We start from the raw sequence: 20,244 nt of genomic DNA on the forward strand, positions 1-20,244 counted from the left end.
GTTTGCTCTGACACTGTGAACCCCCGCACAGCCACAGGATGACGTGTGAAGTACAGCACTAGTTTGCCACAGGAGGGGCGATTTCCTGCCCAGTGTAAGAAGGACCCAGACAGCAGACAAACAATGGTGCAACATCAGTGTAGAAAACACATGGCTGATTGCTGCCCTGACCCATGAACTGGAGACAAACGTGTGAACTTGTCACCACCTCTTGCACTGGGGAGAAGTTATTCCCACACGCAGCCAGTCCTGAAATTGGTGTCACGGCCTTTGACTCTGCAATGAATGGGAGGCTGGAATTGGTGGTTTCCTTAAGGCTGATGCTAGTTACCAATGCCCCACCCCCGCCCCTGCTGTGTTTGTTCCACAATAACCACGTCTCCGTATTTGCCTGGGGCCCCTTTAGGTTTTACTTTTGACTTTTCATCATCTGGCTCAGACAGAATGTGCAGCTGCGCCCCTGGGGCCAGTGTCTGTGGGAGACGCAGGGGCCGTAACAAGGGGGAGGCGACTGAGGCACTTGCCTCGGATGCACAGCTGAGGGGTCGTAGAAAAATAACATAGAAAACTACTTATTTTAAGACAGCGCCACTTCCCTCCCCTGCTTCCCTCCCCCTCAGCCGGCCCACAGTTTACATGTCAGGCTGCACGTTGGCGCTCTACGATCCAACAGTCACCAGCCCTGGTGGCCACCCAGCACGTCAGCTGCTTCCGAGCAGTGCGGGAGGCCAGGTGCCTGGTCAGCAGTGCTAAGCAATATCTAAAGGTGCCCTTGCGCAGTTCCCAGGTGCCAGGCTGGGGGAGAAGAGGCTCAGATTGTTCTGCACAGGGGCAGAGGTGCAGGGAGTGAGGGGGGGTGTCAGGCTGGAAGCCAGGACAGCTGGGTCTTGTCTCACCTCTTGCAGGCGAGAGTTTCTAGGTCTTTGGGGTATGTGATTAGAGCTGGGGGTCTGGGAGGTATGATTCCTGGGTTCCATGGGTCAGTGTCCAGGCCCATAGCCTGTTGGAATCATGATTTCCCCTCCAAAAACTGGAGCCCATGCTGCTGAGCCTCCTGTGCCCAGTTCTTTGAGTGTGCTACGCAAACCATGGGGACAAGGCAGTGACTGTGGCGTCTTGTGAAAGAAGTTTTAGTAAACTAAAATTAATTAAGAACGACCTTCGAGCATCCACGTGTGAGGAAAGTTCTCAGATATGTCCATCTTATCAATAGAACACGAGTTAGCAAATAATAGTAATTTCCACACAATTTTTGATGAATTATCCTAATTAAAATAGCAAAAAAATTATACAAAATACCAAACAGCACCTCACATGATATTTTATAATTATACGTATATATGTATTAATGGATTGTTTATGCAGATCTCATAACTATAATAAATAAATGTTGTGTTTTTATTATTATTGTTATTCTTAGTAATATTAATATTAATATTAATAATGTATTCCCCCTTTTTCTACAAAATAACTACTATAAATATATACGTCTGAGGGGGCGTGATTACATATTCTTCCCTTAGATGCATAATTAGCTAGTTACGGTGCAGGGGAGAAGTGTTCCAGTCTGTGCCCTAGGCCGGGCCCAGTCCCAGTCCTCAGGCCTGCTCGATCCCAGTGTGTCTATGAGACACTCCTCAGCACACTGCCACTGAGAGCACTTGGCTGTTCTGTGTTTGAGATCTGCCACGTTGTGCAAACTGATCCTTTCCCCTTATTTGTGATAGAATTTCCCAAAGGGAACGCAGAGTTTGGGCCACAACTTCCACAGGACTCTCTGCACCCTGTTTCCCAGGCAGTGTTATTTTTCATGGCAAGTGGGACACTCTTGGATTGGATCTATTCTAGCTGCGTTCACTGGTACGTAGCACATGGAAAACCCCTTCTGAATCCAACTCTTTGGCTTGTGCTGTCACAGAGTTTGCTGCCTGCACGTCTGGGGAGCAAGTTCTGCAGTGAAGTTTCCTGCACGGAGCCATTTCTGTTTTCACACACTGTCATTAATACCACACGTGGGTCTGTCCCTGACCAGAAGCTCTGTCTGCTCACTGAAACTCACATCTCTGCTGCGTTTCCTGCATTCTGGGCTACATTGCTCCATGATGGCATCTGTTTTTTGCACACCTGTAGACAATTGTGTCTCTCAAAGGGCTCGGTTCTTTCTGATTTGCCATTTTCTTCCTATTTAGTCATATCTGACTTCCTGCTTTCACTTTCCTCACTCTTAAAATTGTTAGAAATGTCCAAAGCTTTCTGCCCCCCGACATTTTGTCTCCTCTATTCCTATGACTGCTACAGTCAATTGACACTTTTTTGCTTTCTTTTTTAATTCTCTGCTCCATTGTCTGACCATATAAGACTTGGAGGCTGCATTTTTGGCTTCTTTGCTTTTTTAATTTGGTCACACTATTTGTGCTCACACAATACATGCCCAGGTGTGATGCATGGGAGCCCTACTACCCTACTCCAGACATCCTAGACATCCAGTTACTTAAATGCCTGTAAGGGATTATGTCAAGTGACAGGCGTATCCAGAAATGTTGGCAGAGAGCCAGGGAGACAATGGTAAAAGAGTGAAAGATTTGAGTAGAAAATCATGTTCCTCCTGCGTGAGTTTTTGTGAGAGTTCAGAGCAGGAGCTGGGCAAGAGATGGGCTAAGCCAGGATTTTTCAGCGATGAACATGGCTAAGGAAAAACTCAACCTTGGAACAACAGATGTGAGGAGAAGAGGGAATGTTCAGTTAGATGTGATCTGGTTATTTTTTTATTTTGGGTTTTGATTAAACTCCTCTGCGCTTAGGCCGTGTGCCCCCCACCACACTGTAACTGAATCCCTGGCAAGCAATGACCAGTGCTATTAATCTGCCTTTTTTTAGTTGCTCTGTAACACCTAATATGCAAACATGCTTTACCAAGTCTGTCTTCTTTGTTTTGTTAATAAAAATCACCATTTAAGGACTTTGATCTGATTCCTGTGTCCTAGAAGTCATGGGGTGCCTGAAATGGAAGATCACCTATTAAGAAATTACACTTTGATTTTATGTCCTGAGGAAGGTTTAAAGAGCTTGGAGTTACCCCATAGTAAGAAGTTCACAAGTGAGTCATCTCATGGGGTTTTACAGTTGTTGGTTGCAACTTTCCCCACAGAAGGTCGGGGAATCGGTGACCTCACAATGTTTTTGTTAACAGAACCTTCAAGGCAGAGGATTTCAGGTTTCTTGTGGGCCCCCAACTTCTGCACTCGAAGTGCCAGAGCAGGGAGCAGCGTTAACAAGCCTTTGCTCTTCTCGCTTTGCAGCTCCCCTTTTGGGAGTTCTATTCCCAGTTATGTCAGTTTTGCTCTTATTCACGGCTTCTGACACCCTGTCTTGATCTTAGGGTTCATTCAATAACAAACCAACCAATAAATAAATGGTCTAGGGAGGTTGTGGAAAATAAATAAATATCCCTGGGGATATTTAAGAGTAGGTTAGACAGTCTCCTGTCAGAGATGATGTAAATGGTGCTTGGTCCTCCCATGAGGGCAGAGGATGGGACTTGATGACCTCTTGAGGTCCCTGCCAGTTTTCTACTTCTATGAGGTTATGAAATGGGATGGAGGTTTTAAAACAGGACTCTTGAGAGCATCTGTGGAGATCTGCTGGACACAGCTACCCTGGGTTCCCCACCCCAGCATCCAGGGCACATCTCTGAACTCCCCTGTTCCCATAGGAGGGAGTGACTTTACATTACATCTTCCACAAACACAGTCAGTGACCCTCTGTTACAGATCGTGGCTTCCTTTGTGTCTTGGAGCTGTCAGTGGGTGATTTCTTCTTCCTCATCAGTATCCTCATCTTCCTCATTGCCCACTGCTGCTCCTAGAGCCGGGGAACTGTCTAGTTCTGGGAAGGGCCCTTCATTCTGTGCCTGGGATGCTCCCCACAAGGTGACCCCTTTGGAGGGGGAGACCCAGGTCTGAGAAACATCCACAGGGTCTGAAGGGGCTTTGGGCACCACAAGCACTTCAGAATAGTGATAAAAATGTAGCCATGTTAGTCTGGTGTAGCTGAAACAAAAAAAAGGACTAATCAAATTTCAGAACAGAAGGGGTATGGTGGGGGGAGGTAAATGTCTGTGAGCTAATGATATTAGAGGTGATAATTGGGGAAGCTATCTTTGTAATGGGTAAGATAATTAGAGTCTTTATTCAAACTTAAGTGTAAAGTGTCGAATTTAAGCATGAATGACAGTTCAGAGGACTCTCTTTCAAGTGCAGTCTTAAAAGGCCTTTGAAGCAGGATGCAGATAATCAAGTCGTTGAGACAATTTCCTTGCTGGTTGAAATGGCAAGAAACTGTTTTTTCTTTGTGATCCTGTCTAATATCTGTTTTGTGGGCATTGATCCTTTGGCGAAGTGTCTGAGACGTTTGTCCAATGTACATAGCAGACGGACACTTTCGGCACGTGATAGCATAGATTACATTTCTGGATGCGCATGAATATGTGTTCTTGATCTTATAACTCACTTGGTTAGGTCCAATGATGGTATCAGCAGAGTGAATATGTGGACAAAGCTGGCAACGGGGTTTGTTGCAAAGGAAGGTACCAGGGTTGGTATTAGCGTGGTATGTCCTGTGGTTGTTGGTAAGAATCATCGTGAGGTTAGGTGGTTGTCTATAGGAGACAGACCCGTTCACACTCGCCTGGGCTCTGCCGGGGGACTATCCGATCTTGAACAGACCAATGACTCTGAGGACATTCTCCCAAACCCAGCCGTGCTGCTCATCCGTCTGTGGGAGAATCCCGTCCACCATTCCTAGGGGCAGACCCAGGGCACTGTGGTGAGAAGCTAAGACCTTAGATGCTCTGAGCTTCCTTGGATGCTTTTCTACCTTGGATTTCCTCTGGACACGTCCCCTGGCTCTCCCCAGGCTGTCTGCACAGAGCGTCTCTCCCAACCTCCCCTCCAGCCTCTAGTGACCAGAGAGGGACAGGAGAGCTTCTCCCTCAGCCCCCTCTCAGCTGGGCTGCTCCCCTTTCTGCTTACGTCCCAGTGCTTTCCCAGCCACGCTCCATCACCAGCTGAGCATGGCCCAGCCTCCAGCTCCTGTTCCCCAGAGCGGGGCCTGTGTCACTTGATGGGTCAGGGTTTGGGGATTGGAAACCTGCCCCTGCCCTGTCATTCGCTGTCTGTGCCAAAATTACCAGAAGTCCACCAGAGCTTCCCAATGTCATATTTAAACACGTGGCAGGACCCCAGCTGGCTCTGGGCCTGGCAGGGGAGCTATCACCAGTCCCCCACTGTGGTCAGTGTGTTGTGTCTCCTGCAGTTGATGGGGCCTGCTGTAAGCTCCAGTAAATCAGCTGAATTTCCTTTGCCCCAGTTGAATCCTTGGCCCAACCCCAGAGCTGTCAGTCACTAGGGGCTGCTGGTTTAGCTCCTCCCCCCAGTATCAGCAGAGGGAAATCGCAGCCGTCCCCCACACGTCCTGCACAACGAGCACCGAATTCGGTCATGTTGCCGAGCTGAGGGGTGACCACACCTGAGGCTGTGAAATCCGCTGCCTGAGTCCCACTCCCCCTCCTCCCTTGTGGCCAGATGGGGCCAGTAGCTGAGCTGAGAACCCAGCTCCCAGGTCAGAGTGACCGGCTCAGCATGGCGCTGCCTCTGCTCCTGCCTCTGCTGGGTAAGTGCCTCCCCTGGCCCCCAGCCCCTCTGTGTGTGTCTATCTGGAGACTCCCCTTCTCTGCCCACGTCTCTCCTTCTCCTGCTCCCCCAGCCCCTCCCCAGAGCTCTGACCCCCTCTCTGCTCTTCTCCTCCAGCCTCGCTCCAGAGTCTCCTCAAGCCGGTGACCCCCTCAGGTAACGACACCTCCTGACCTTGCTGAGATGCTCGCGGTGGGTGGGAGTTTTCAGACAATGGGGGTGGGGGATCCCCTGCCTCCACATGGGGGTGTTTGAAATTGCAGGGAAGAGGGATTCCCAGGTGCCTTCATGTCATCCCCGGGTGGGTCCCGCTGCCCATTCACAAGAGTTTCCCATGGAACCTGCAGCTGTAGTTCCAGTCCAGAGCCACGCCCATGGGGGTAGAAGAGCAGTCCCACCTGATGGCTATTGGTGGCATCTCTTTGGTGCATCCCAGCCTAGGCCATAGGGGAGAAGCTGCCTCAGCCCCATGGGCACAACCCAGCCCCCCATTGGCAGTGCCAGCGGAGAGAGTGAAGGCTGGATGGGCCACAGAGACTGAGCTCCCACCTCCCAATGACAGTGAGTGCCCCTGGGCAGGGCCCATCAGTGAGGGGCTGTGTGTGGAGGGGGGTCTCTCTGCCCCAGCTCTGGACCCCCACAGAGGGCTCAGGGCCAGGAGCACAGACCCTGCACCACCAGCCAGGACATTAAAAGCAAGTTTTGCAGAGATCTCAAAGCAGAGGCAGCGAGTGGAAAAGCTCCCCCTCCCTTCCCCACATCCGGGCAACCCTCCTCGCTTCTGTTTAGCACCTTCTAGCTACTGCTGGGGGTCTGGGGTTGAAGCATTGGAAGAAACGGCCCTGCCCCTTTTGGCCTCCTGCTTCCCCCAGAGCGTGGGATCTGGATCTGCACTGGAGAATTAAGGGCCCTCCCAACCTGCCATCACCCATCTCCTGGATGGAGAGGGGGCAGCCTGTGGATACTGAGACACATGAAGGAACCTTCCCACCCAACCCTGCTCCTGACACCTCTTGTCTCTGCTGGGACAGGCCGATTGTGTCCTGATTGTTCCTCGGCACAATCCCCTTCCCAGCTCCTCTGTTCCCAGGAGGGGAGAGCAGCATTTTGGGGGGCAGGGCAGGGATATTGGGGGTTGCAGGCTGTGGGGTGCAGGGCTGAAGATGCAGAGACTGGGGGGGGAATTTGTCCAGCTGTGCAGAAGGCAGGTCCATGTTCAGTGTCACAAAGGGAAGATTCGGGGGCAACTGAATCCTTGCCCAGAAGTTCCGACGTGGGGAACAGACACATGACAATGGAGCTGCACAAATTCCAGCTGGGAATGAACTTCGGGTTTTCTTCATTGTGAGAGAGAGATAATGGGACACGAGAGAGAGAGAGAGAGAATCAGGCTGAGGTTCATTTGGGCCATGTCTAAACTACGGACATTTTCGAATAAAAAAGCCATTTTTCAAAAAAAAAAAAAAAACCCTCGCAGAGCATCCACACCTAAAGTGCTTTTTTTCACAGAAAAAAGGAAAGAACAGAGGGGTTTCCCGGTGTAGGTTTTCCTCACTCTACAAGGGAGGCGCCTTTTTGTGAAAGACCTCGTTCGTGAAAAGGTGTGTGGATGAGGTTGGGGGCTTTTTTGTGCAAGGAGAAGAAACAGAAAAGCGCAGGTGCTCTGCTGCCCATTGTGCCCATGGCAATCAGAGCTTTCTTTCAAGAGAGCGTCCATGCAGTCTGGATGCTCTTTCACAAAAGCGCATTGCAGTGTGGACGCGCATTCCACAAGAAGTTTTGCAGAAGAGATCCTGCACAAGAAGCCTGCAGTCTAGACGCAGCCTTGCTGTGGGACATTTCCCAGTGTGGAGGAAGGTGTCAGTCAGAGAGATGTGGCCGGTTTGTGTTTCTATTTCTCCAGGGCTGATCTCTTCTCGCTTCTCATTTTCTCCTCAGTGCATCCTGGCCTCCCCCTCTCCACTGACCCCCCTGTCTTTGTTCCAGATCCCCAACTGGATCCTACCCTCTGGATGAGAGACAGCAACATGGTGCATCCCCCCGGGGAGAGGGTTACACTTGTGTGCTCCCCACCTCTCAGTGGGCGGGATGGGACGTACAGATTCTTCTTCCAAAAAGGGCAGCAGGGCCCCAGAAAACTCCTTCGGGAAGGTCTAGAGTCCCAGCTCGAGTTCCCAGCGGAGAGGGAACGGTCTGGGTCCTACACCTGTGCGTACTGGAGACATGATCTCAGTGGAACGTCATTTAGGAACAGCAACACCATCTCCGTCACAGTGACAGGTGAGCCCGTTTCCTGCTGTTTGGTGGGTGGGTCACTGGGAATCTCAGGCCCATCCCGACACGTCAGCTTTGCCTCCTGGCTGTGGTCAGGACCCCTTCTTGTATCTCAACCACTCCCTAGTGGGCTTGGCTGCCAACTCATCCTCAGAGACTGGGCACTGCTGTGTGGCAGCTCACAGCACTGGGGCTCCAGGTAGGCACTGCTGCAGGGAAGCTCACAGCACTGGACTCTGAGCTGGGCACTGTCAGGGAGACCCTCAATGAACATTGAGCCCTGCAGCTTCTTGACTGGTCTGTTGTGATTAGTGTCAGGAGAGGGATTGGTCACTCAGCTTGAGAACATAAGAACATAAGAACGGCCATACTAGGTCAGATCAAAGGTCCATCTAGCCCAGTATCCTGTCTACCGACAGTGGCCAGCACCAGGTGCCTCAGAGAGGGTGGACCAAAGACAATGATCAAGCGATTCATCTACTTCCATCCCTCTCCAGTGTCTGACACACAGAAGCCAGGGACAGCAATTCTATCCCCTGGCTAATAGCCTTTTATGGACCTAACCTCCATGAAATTATCTAGCTTCTCTTTAAACTCTATTATAGTCCTAGCCTTCACAGCCTCCTCTGGCAAGGAGTTCCACAGGTTCTCTACACTAAAGGCACTAATAACCCACTGGGTGAATAGGCGAGATCCCAGCAGGGGTCAAAGGGCTGGAGCTTCTCTCAAGTCACTGGGCCAGGACCCAGCTGGAGTGTGGGAAGCTCCCCTGGGGCACTCAGAGCTCTGCGGCATGTGGCCTCCTCCTTTCCTCAGTGCCGGGGTTCTTGGTCTGTGCCTGCTGGGTGCAGCTCTGTGATACCCCAGGCTCATCTGCACAACCCCCCCCCATCCCCACCCCTCAATCCCTACAGACTGAGGTGCCTCCTCAGGTACCCAGCAGGGGAAGCCGGTCCCACAGGGCTTCTGGCAGGGAGATCTCTGCTGCTCAGGGTTTGCATGGCCTGGCAGGGATGTGATTCCTAAGCATGGACTTGGGGTTGGCTGGGGTCTGTGGCCAGAATCCCTCCCTCCTCTGCCTTCCCTGGTTCTCCTTCTGCCTCGGTGTTACCAGTCACCCATGGAGTATGTCATGATTATGAGGGTTAGCCAGCAGCCTGGGGATTAAGGGGTTAACTACACCTTGCCAGGTGGAGTGACCAATAGGAATGTAGGTGGGACTTTTCAAACTGGGACAAAGGAATTTGGGGTTTTTTTTCTTTTCTCCTTTTTGTCTCTCTGAGAGCTCTCTGCAACTACAGAGAGGGACAAGCATGTCTCTCTCTCTCCAAGACACCATTCTTCATTTTCTGTACGTAGGGTAAAGTTTAGGCAGTTTCGTTAGATTTTATTGTTTTAAGGGTTGGGTATGGGATCTGAGATCTGGCACTGTGTAAAAGATGTTTTGGCTTTTCTTTGTAACTAAGTTCTAGGCCCATGGAGTTTCTCCATGAGTATATTTTGTTACCTTCCTCTCTAGTCATTATACTTGCAACCAGAATATTGTTGTAATAATAAAAGTTCTTTCTTTTCTTTTATTAACCTGGTAGTGGTTAATTGTGTGCCCTGATTTTTGTTTTAGGGGGAAGATTTCCCAAATGATCTTTCCCCTGGTTTCTTTAGCAACATTTGGGTGGTGGCAGCGGAAGTTTTATTCCCAAGATCTAGGTTTTTAAGATCTTGGGGGGAAGTTTTATACCAAAGCCTGGTAGATAAGGCTTTGGGGTACACTTGCTGGCCCCCACTTCTGCATTTATCATGCCAGAGTGGGGAAGGAGCCATGACAGAGTAGGAATCCATATAGGAATCTAGGGGTTAGAGTGGACCACAAGCTAACTATGAGTCAATAGTGTGATGCTGTTGCAGAAAAAGCAAACATGATTCTGGGAGCAATGAACAGGTGTGTTGTTAGTAAGACACGAGAAGTCATTTTCCCACTCTACTCAGCGCTGGTTAGGCCTCATTTGGACTATTGTGTCCAGTTCTGGGTACCGCAATTCAAGAAAGATGTGGAGAAATTGGAGAGGGTCCAGAGAAGAGCAACAAGAATAATTAAAGGTCTAGAGAACATGATCTATGAGGGAAGGCTGAAGGAATTGGGTTTGTTTAGTTTAGTGAAAAGAGAAGATTGAGGGGGGACTCAGCAGTTTTCAGGTATCTGAAAGGGTGTCATGAGGACAAGGGAGAAAACTTGTTCATCTTGGCCCCTGAGGACAGGGCAAGAAGCAAGGGGCTTAAACTGCAGCAAGGGAGGTTTAGGTTGGACATTAGGAAAAACTTCCTACCTGTCAGGGTGGTCAAACACTGGAATGAATTGCCCAGGGAGGTTGGGGAATCCCCATCTCTGGAGATATTTAAGGGTACGTTAGATAAATGTCTATCAGGGATGGTCCAGTCAGTACAAGGTCCTGTCATGGGGGCAGGGGCCTGGACTCGATGACTCTCGAGGTCCCTTCCAGCCCTGGGGTTCTATGATTTTATAGTAACTGTCCCCTCCCCCAACCCCCTTCTCTTTTCCAGCCTCCCAGCTCACCCTGTCCCCATTGCAGCCTGTCTACATCGCTGGGGAAGCCGTGACCCTGACGTGCTCAGCTGCCGGGGCACCTGCCGTTTCTGGGTTCCGGTTCTTCAGGAATGGCCGGGAAATCCACTCCAAGGAACTCCCCTCCCCTCGGGACAGTTACAACCATTCCCTGCAGCTGTCTGGGTCACAGGCCGGAGTGTACAGCTGTGAATTCTGGAAGACACTGTCTGGGCGAGAGCTCCTCTCAGAGACAAGCAGCCCCATCAACATCACAGTGACAGGTGAGTCCCCCTTTCTCCTGCTGTTTGCTGGCCCCAGGGTAACACGGATTGGTTTCAACCCCCTGGAATATCACCCCTGATTCCTGGTCGGTTTGGGATCCACCTAGAACTAGTTAAAAGCCTCCCCTTTAATCAGTTTAGGGGCCCAGCAGGAACGGTGGAAGGAACGTTCACTGGTTCAGAACAGGAATTGTAGAGACTTTTTCAAGTCCGGGAGGGAAACCTGCAGGTCCAGATGCGAGGGGCAGAGAGAGCCCTGCCTGGGGAATGGTCCCTTCACCTTCTGAGGGGAGCCAATCAGACAGGGAGTTGCCGTGTCCCCAGACAGGGAGATGAAGCTCAGTGTCCTGCTGCCCTGAAGTGCAGGAGCCACCGTGTGAAATTAGGAGCTTTGTGAAAATTCCCACATCCCAGCAGCCCCCATTGTGTGTGAAGGGGCAATTCCCATCCCTAGCCCGGCCCTCGCTCATGTCTGTGGGGAGCCCCCCAGCATCCTGATCTAAAGCAAGAGCTCTAGAGAGAGAGTCCAAGTCAGCTCTGGGTGCACTGAACTGTGGGCACCATCTTCACTTTCTCCCCTTCCCTGCCCCTGCTGATCCCTCCCCTTTGCTGCTCCCCACAGATCCCCCTCCCCAGCCAGTGCTGAGTGTGGATCCCCCGTCTGGAGCGGTGAGCGAAGGGCTCCCCCTGCTCCTCACCTGCACGGCCCCAGGGGACACCGGCGAGAGGAGGTTTCATTTCTACAAGGACGGAGTTGAGTTTGTCCCCAGGGACGCAGGGTCTGAGATCAGCACCATGGAGCCCGGCTCCCGCTCTGGGAAGGGCTCTGTGCTCAGCATCCCACGGGCCAGTCCCAGTGACAGCGGGGAATTCACCTGCGGGTACGAGGACAACATGAGTGGGAGGTGGGTCCCGTCCCTCCGGAGCCAGGCTGTGAATGTCCCCAGGACAGGTGAGACACTCCTAATATCTTCATTGAGCTGAGTTTGTTATTCCCATGGGAGGAGCCCCATCCCCGGGAGCTCTGCTGGGAGAGGGAGGCTGGTTGGGGTAACATGGAGTAGAAAACAGTGAAGGTGAAATTCCCCTCCCCCTGCTTTCTCTGTCCTTAATATTTCGATGGCCCAAGTCCCTCAGCCCCTCCCTGTGTCCTTAGTGGATCGAGCCCTCCCCCGTTCCCATTTGCAGAAGGAGGAAGGAGAAAGCAGGTTCCACAGGGGCCAGTGCTACAGCAGGGAATTGAACCCCCATTGACAATCCCATGAGAAATGGACTTTCACTGGGGCAGGCTGGTGCAGACAGAACGTGCCATTAACAGCGCAGCTGGGGGGGTGGGGGTGTCCCAGGACTTACTTTGGAAAGGCGGGTTCCTGCATCACCAGGAATGTCCCAGTGCCAGGTGAGGCAGCCTGTGGCTTCTTACCCAGCACATTTCCTCATGGAGCAACCAGCACCCAGGCCCCGATGGCCGAGCATGGACAGGGCAGGGCACAGGGCAGGCAGAGAAGAGTGGAGCAGACACTGGTGTGGGTGGAATGAGGGGTCCGTGTGAGAAGGGCTGAGGGGGGGGTTTCACATCCCCACCTGGGGCTGCTGAGATTCTACACTACAGCCATTAGTTCGAATTAACTTTCATAGGGTATGTCTACACTACAGGACAAATTCGAACTAAGTTCATTCGTTAATTAGTTAATTCGAACCGAAGTTAAGGCTGGCCGGAAGCAGTGCTGGCAGGGCATCAGGTTAGGACTTAGAGTGTGGAGCTGCTGCCTCACGCTAGCCGAGGACTGTGCTTAAAGGGACCCGACCCCCACCCCGGACAGACAGTTCACAGGGGTTCCCTGCTTGCTTGTCTATCTTGATGAGGGACAGCAAAGCAGTCCTGGCTTGGAGTGCCCTGAGTGCCCACACTCGGCACATCACAGCACTCGGCCATCAGCCCGGCTGCACTTGGAGGTTGGGTCCATGGAGTGCTATTAGCCACGGGGTAGGGATGGTGTCAAGGAGTTCCAGAGGTTGAGTATGTTCTGAACAATTCTGTCAACTCCCAGGGTTGCAGGGTTTCCTCTGTTTCCCGACTGACTAGTGTTATGTGAGAATAATTTGTCTTTAATCAAACAGCCACAGCGTTGGTTGTTGGGCATCATGTGTTAGAGAAGCCAAACAGGGCCCAATTCATGTTTGAAAAGCTACTAAGAGCCTTAGAACTAGATCCGGCCAGTCTTAACTTTGGTTCAGGGTCCACTCAATGTGGACACGCTATTTCCAATTAGCAAAACGCTAATTCCAATTAGTTTTTAGGTCTAGATGTGCTAATTCAAAGTAGCCTAGTTCGAATTAGCGCTGTCATGTAGACATATCCTGGGGGTCCACCTGGAACTGGTTAAAAGCTTCCCCTTTAGTCAGTTTAGAGGCTCATCAGGAATGGTGGAAGGAACATACAGCTCAACGTCCTGCTGCCCTGAATTGCGGGAGCCACCGTGTGAATTTAGGAGCTTTGTGAAAATTCCTCCATCCCAGCAGCCCCCATTGTGTGTGAAGGGGCAATTCCCATCCCTAGCCCGGCCCTCGCTCATGTCTGTGGGGAGCCCCCCAGCATCCTGAGGTGAACCAAGAGCTCTGGAGAGAGAGTCCAAGTCAGCTCAGAGTACCCTGAATTCTGCGCACCATCTTCGCTTTCTCCCCTGCCTTGTCCCTGCTGACCCCTCCCCTTTGCTGCTCCCCACTGATCCCCCTCCCCAGGCTGTGAACATCACCGTGAATGCCACCAGCACAGGTGAGACACCCCTAATATCTTCATTGAGCTGAGTTTGTTTTCCCATGGGAAGAGACCCATCCCCAGGAGCTCTGCTGGGAGAGGGAGGCTGGTTGGGGTAACATGGAGTAGAAAAAAAGTGAAGGTGAAATTCCCCTCCCCCTGCTTTCTCTGTCCTTAACACTTGGATGGCCCAAGTCCCTCAGCCCCTCCCTGTGTCCTTAGTGGATTGAGCCCTCCCCCGTTCCCATTTGCAGAACGAGGAAGGAGAAAGCACCTTCCACAGGGGCCTGTGCTACAGCAGGGAATTGAACCCCCATTGCCAATCCCATCACAACTGGACCTTCCTTCCCCCTCTGGGGTAGGGCTGGTACAGATGGAATGTGCAATTAACAATGGAGTGGGGGGATGTCACTGGAATTTTTTGGAAGGGCAGGTCCCTGCATCACCAGGAATGTCCCAGTGCCAGGTGAGGCAGCCCGTGGCTTGCTGGCCTCAGCCTAGATAAATTCCCCTTCTCACCCGGCACATTTCCCAGTGGAGCAACCGGCAGCCAGGCCCAATGGCTGAGCATGAACAGGGCAGAGTACAGGGCAGGCAGACAAGAGTGGAACAGATACTCGTGTGGGGTGAATGAGGGTCAGTGTCTGCCACCCTGAGAGAAGGGCTGTGGGTGGGTTTCACATCCCAGTTTGGGGCTGCTGAGATTCTGGGGGAGGAAGTCCTAGAAGCACAGACACACGGACACCACGTGCATCCCCTCAGCAGTGACATTCACTGGCTGGTTCCACTCCGGATTCTCTCTCTACAGCTCTCCGCTTCCTCTGGGTCTGGGAGCTGGCCGTGGGCGGCTCCTTCTTCCTCATCAACGGCCTCATCTTCCTCGTCTCCTGCTACTGTCCCTAGATCCAGGTGCCTGGCTTGTTCTGCGCAGGGACCCTTCCTTCTGTGCCTGGGATTCTCCCCACAAGGAGACCCCTTCGGGCTGCTCTTGCTCCCTGTGAATTCCAGCCTGGAGGGGGAGATGCTGGTGGGAAGCCCTGGAGCAAGAGCTGAGAAACATCCACAGGATCTGAAAGGGCTTTAGCACCAGCAACACTTCCGGGACCAACGAAAATGCAGCTGTGTCTGGAGTGGGGCACGGCCGCATATTCATCGGGGTAGAACCCTCGTGCACAGTCTGCTTGCTCTGAGTGAACTCCTGCACCCCTGTATTCACACCCTACACACCAACACAACGCTGTGTGAACCCTCTGCCTCATGAAGTGTCACAGGACATGCCCCTGGCACTTACCATTGACATCTCTGTGCACTATAGGAGGCAGTGCCACAGATGGAGATCCAGCTGCCCTCTGCGAGTCTGTTTAATCATCTGTATTGGAACTAAGGGGAACCAGGGATGCCCAGGGTTCGAACACCAATGGGGCAGGTGCGAGGGTCCTCCTCCCCCGAAAGGATCATATTGATCTAAATATGCATCACTCCCAGATGCTTTGGGCAACGTACATCCTGTAACCGATCCAGTTTAGTGTCACACCCGGCTGGGTCTGTGCCTCTCACATTGATGGGTGAATAATTCCCGTGTGGCAGGTTGGAGCTGTGTGGTTTGGGATTGTCTCTGGCTTTAAAGGGCAAATGGGAGCCAGCAATGGTTCTCCTCTGGCAACTCTAAGGGCCGGGTGATCAACTTAATGGCTTGTAAAAAGCTCTCAGAGGGGTCACCTGTGAGTCTGTAACTTCAGAAACAAGGCCTGGTCCTGCGGCACCTTGGAGACTAACCAAGATCAATAGAACCAGGAGCTTTCCTGGGCAAACCCCACGTCCTCAGGTGAGTTAGAATATTTCTGTGATTTCCTCTCCAGTCCACCTGAGGCAGTGGAGTTTGCTAGGCAGAGGGGGTGGAGAACGAAGGATTTCTGCCCCAGAAGAACGTCTGTGGCAGCCTCTCTCTCTCTTTCTCTCTCTGGCTGGCATGACACCCCCAAACGGAGAGCCAGTGACTCAAGTCACAAAGAAAGATTCTCTCTGGTTCCTTGGCTTGTGTGAAATAAAAACAGTTGTAGGGTAAGTTTGCAATAAGCTTTGGTGTGTTCGAACTAGCCACGTGCTTCTGTTTGTTTGAAATTTGTAACTTCCTTTGCTCTGCCTGTTTTCACTCACAACCTCTTCAATCCTTCATGTATTTATCATGTCAGATATAAACCACCGACCCAGTCCTGACTGTGCCTGTGTGCTGTGTGTGCGGTGTGTGCAGACAGAGTTGTGTGTGTGCTGGGGATGGGCTGTGGGTGCAGCTGATACACAAAATGGCCCCAGACAAGGCAATGTGGATTGACCAGTGTACGTGGGTCGAGCCAATGGAAGAGAAGTGAAACTGGCCGGGGTGTGACGCTGGCCCGTCTGATCCCTGCTCTTGCCCTGGCTGCAGGGATTAGCTAAGAACTGACAAGCTCACAGCTGGAGACTGGACCAGGGCACCTGGGGCTGGTTTGCTCTGCAGAGGGGTTAGACTTACAAGAAAGTCATTAGTGTTTAGACTCTGTGAGCAGCTCCTATGTTGGATCCTTCATTCATCTCACTGATAATGGCCACACCCCCTGTCCTATGGTTATTTTTAAGTGTTTGCTGTGGAACTGTGAAAAGCCACAGGATGACGTGTGAAGTACAGCGCTAGTTTGCCACAGGAGGGGCGATTTCCTGCCCAGTGTAAGAAGCCCCCAGACAGCCATCAAACAAATTGTGCTACATCAGAGGGGAAAACACTTTGTTGATTGCTCCCCCCACACTCTACCCATGAACTGGAGACAAACATGTGAACTTGTCACCTCCTCTTGCCCCTGGGGGAAGGGATTCCCACACGCAGCCAGGCCTACAACTGGAGACACTTTCTTCAATACGACAATAGATGGGAGCCTGGAATTGGTGGGTTTTTAAGTCTGATGCTAGTTACCAAAGCCCCACCCCTGCCACTGCTGTGTGTGTTCCACAGTAACCACGGCTCTGTGTTTGCCTGGGGCCCTTTAGGTTTTACTTTTGGTTTCTCCTCATCTTGCTCAGACAGAATGTGAACCTGGTGTTAGTGGGAGAAATGTTCCAAGCCCTGCCCCACTCCTCAGGCCTGCTTGGTCCAAGAGTGTCTATGAGAAATCACCCAGCTGGAGTGTCTGACACTCAGAGCATGTGTGTTTCTGTATTTGGGATCCTCAGTATTGCACAAAGCATTTATTTCCGCCAGTATCTGGGATAGAATTTCCCAAGGGGATCACTATGTGTGGGCCCAGGCAGTGACCCACAACTTCCACAGAACTGTCTGCACCTGATCTTACAGGCCGTGTCAGTTTTCAATGGAAGTGGGACCCTCTTGGATTGGGTCTATTCCAGCTGCATTCACTGGTACCTAGCACACGGAAAACCCCTTCTGGCGAATGCAACTTTTGGGCATCTGCTGTCAGAGCATCTGCTGCCCTGCATGTCTGGGGAGCATGTTCTGAATTGGAATCTCTTTCTCGGAGCCGTTTCTCTTTTCACGTCGCTAATACCCCACACAGGTCTGTCTCTGAGCAGAGACTCCGTCAGCTCACCAAAACTTTTCTTCACTCTCTGCTTTATTGCTCCATGACGCCATCAGGTGTCTCGCCTTAGAGGATGGCGTCTCTCAAGGGCTCATTCCTTTCTCACGTGCCATTTTCTTCACATTTAGTCAGTATCTGACTTCCTGCTTTCACTTTCATCACACTAAAAATAGTTATAAATGACCAAAGCTTTGTGCCCCCGTTTTGTCTCCCCTGTGCCGGTAAGTGATAAATTCAATTCACATTCATGTAAGATTTGTTTGTTCAATTCTCTATTCCACTCTCTGGCTATGTCAGACTTCATGGAAGTTGCACTTTTAACTTTTTTGTGGTCAAGCTATTTGTGCTCACATAGTCCATGCAGAAGTAGGATGGACGGGAGCAGTACTGCCGTATTTTAGACATTCTAGACATTCAGTTAATTAAATTGCCTCTAAAGGGGTAAACCAAGAGACAGGGGATATCCAGGGGGCCAGTGAGAGAGTAAGGGTATGTCGACACTACAGTCGTTAGTTTGAATTAACTTTGATAGGCGCTACACAGGCAAACCGCTAGTTCGAACTTAATTTGAACTAGCGGAGCGCTTAATTCGAACTAGGTAAACCTCATTCCACGAGGACTAACGTCTAGTTCGAATTAAGTAGTTCGAATTAAGGGCTGTGTAGCCACCTTATTCGAACTAGTGGGAGGCTAGCCCTCCCCAGCTTGCCCTGGTGGCCACTCTGGGCACAACCAGGGAAACTCTATGCCCCCCTCCCGGCCCCGGAGCTCTTAAAGGGGCACGGGCTGGCTACGGTGCCCGTGCCAGGTGCAAGCCTGCCAGCACCCAGCCAGCAGACCCTGCACCTGGCACAGATCGAGCCACCCACCCGATGCTCCCCAGCCCTCCCCCTCTTCCTGGGACCAGGCTGGCGGCTCCCAGGAGCCTGCCCGGGGCCACAAGAGGCGGGTGCCCCCCTGGTCTAGTGCGAACATCGTGGACCTCATTGAGGTTTGGGGGGAAGCCTCCAACATCCACGACCTCCACACTAGGCACAGGAAAGTGGCCGTCTAGGGCAGGAGAGCTGCCAGCCTGGCCACCCAGGAGCAGGTTTGCATGAAAATCAAGGTGGTCCAGTGAGACCCCGACCCTGAGCCCTGAGCTTAGAACATAAAAACATAAGAACGGCCGTACTGGGTCAGACCAAAGGTCCATCTAGCCCAGTAGCCTGTCTGCTGACAGCGTCCAACACTAGGTACCCTGGAGGGGATGGACTGAAGACAATGACCAAGCCATTTGTCTCGTGCCATCCATCTCCAGCCTTCCACAAACAGAGGCCAGGGACACCGTTCCTACCCTCTGGCTAATACCACTCCATGGATCAAACCTCCATGAATTTATGTAACTTCTCTTTAAACTCTGTTCTACTTCTAGCCTTCACAGCCTCCTGTGGCAAGGAGTTCCACAGGTTGACTATATACTGTGTGAAGAAGCTCAGGGCTCAGGGTCGGGGGTCTCACTGGATCAACTTGATTTTCATGCAAACCTGCTCCTGGGTTCAGATGTGACCTTTGGTGGCCAGGCTGACATCTATTCCTGTGTCTAGTGTGGAGATCGTGGATGCTGGAGGCCTCCCCCCAAACCTCGATGAGGTCCCCAATCTCCACACTAGACCAGGCGGGCACCCACCTCTTGTGGCCCCGGGCAGGCTCCTGGGAGCCACCAGCCTGGTCCTGGGAAGAGTCAGAGGTCTGGGTGGCAGCGGGTGGCTAGCCTCCAACTAGTTCGAATTAAGTGGCTACACAGCCCTTAATTCAAACTATTTAATTCGAACTAGACGTTACTCCACGTAGAATGAGGTTTACCTAGTTCGCGTTAAGCGCTCCGCTAGTTCGACTGAAATTTGATCTAGCGGTTTGTATGTGTAGCCCCATGAAAGTTAATTCAAACTAACGGCTGTTAGTTCAAATTAACATCGTAGTGTAGACACACCCCTACAAGGGAGCCACTCGAAATTATAATCATCCGTAAACACACTCAGTTACCCTCTACTGCTGCTCGTGGCTTATTCAGGGTCTTGGAGCTGGCAGTGGGAGGCTCCTTCTTCCTCGTCAGTATCCTCATCTTCCTCATTGCCCCCTGCTGCTCCTAGAGCCGGGGAACTGCCTAGTTCTGTGAAGGGCCCTTCATTCTGTGCCTGGGATTCTCCCCACAAGGTGACCCCTTTGGCCTAGAAACACCCTCTCAGGTCTGAGGAAAATCCACAGGGTCTGAAGGGGCTTTGGACGCCATCAACACTTTAGTGAGCAACTGAAATGCATCTAAAATGCAGCCATGTCCAGGGAGAGAAACACCTGCTGTGTCACAGCCCCCACCTCCGTCAGGTGGCCCCCTGTCCTGCTCACCCCTCTGCCCCCCAGATCCATCTCTAGCTGGACATGGCCCGGCCTCCAGCTCCTGTTGCCCAGAGCGGGGTCAGTCCCATCCCACAGGGTCAGGGTTTGGGGACCGGAAACCTGCCCCAGCCCCGTCACTCGCTGTCTGTGACAACGTTCCCTGCAGCCCAGCAGAACTTCCCAGTGCTATTTTCAAACACACGGCAGGGCCCCAGCTGGATCTGGGCCTGGCTAGAGAGCGGTGTCAATCCCCCGCTGGGGTCAGTGTGTTGCGTCTCCTGCGGTTGAAGGGGCCTGGCTTAAACTGAAGTAACTCACCGAAGTTTCCTTTAAGCCAGTTGAATTCCTGGCCCAGCCCCAGAGCTGTCAGTCACTAGGGGATGTTGGTTGAGCTCCTCCCCTCCCTCCACAGTATCAGCGATGGAAAATCGGCAGCCATCCCCCACACGCCCTGTGCCAAGCTGTGTGGTGACCACACCTGAGGCTGTGACTTCCTCTGCCTGTGTCAGAGGGGAGGGTCCCATCTCCCTGCACCAGATGGGGCCAGTAGCTGAGCTAAGAACCCAGCTCCCAGCTTAGAGTGATCGGCTCAGCATGGTGCTGCCTCTGCTCCTGCCTCTGCTGGGTAAGTGCCCCCCTTGTCTCCAGTCCCTCGGTGTGTCTGACGGGAGACTCCCCTTCACTCCCCATGTTTCTCCTTCTCCTGCTCCCCCTGCCCCTCCCCAGAGCTCTC

At 52.1% G+C, this 20,244-nt stretch overlaps 1 protein-coding gene across 1 annotated transcript in view; it reads left to right on the top strand.

Annotated features, from left to right (window-relative positions):
* The window catches only part of LOC149521079 (basement membrane-specific heparan sulfate proteoglycan core protein-like), a 141,791-nt gene that overhangs the window by 10,031 nt on the left and 111,516 nt on the right, over positions 1-20,244 (top strand). Inside the window, exons 5-6 of the mRNA XM_089774210.1 lie at positions 8,344-8,350; positions 11,431-11,760. Coding sequence (XP_089630336.1) covers positions 8,344-8,350; positions 11,431-11,760 — 337 coding nt within the window. The remainder of the gene's footprint in view (positions 1-8,343; positions 8,351-11,430; positions 11,761-20,244) is intronic.

This window comes from Pelodiscus sinensis, chromosome 30 (genome assembly GCF_052426305.1).
Source record: "Pelodiscus sinensis isolate ZL-2025 chromosome 30, ASM5242630v1, whole genome shotgun sequence".
Classification (NCBI taxonomy): Eukaryota; Metazoa; Chordata; order Testudines; family Trionychidae; genus Pelodiscus; species Pelodiscus sinensis.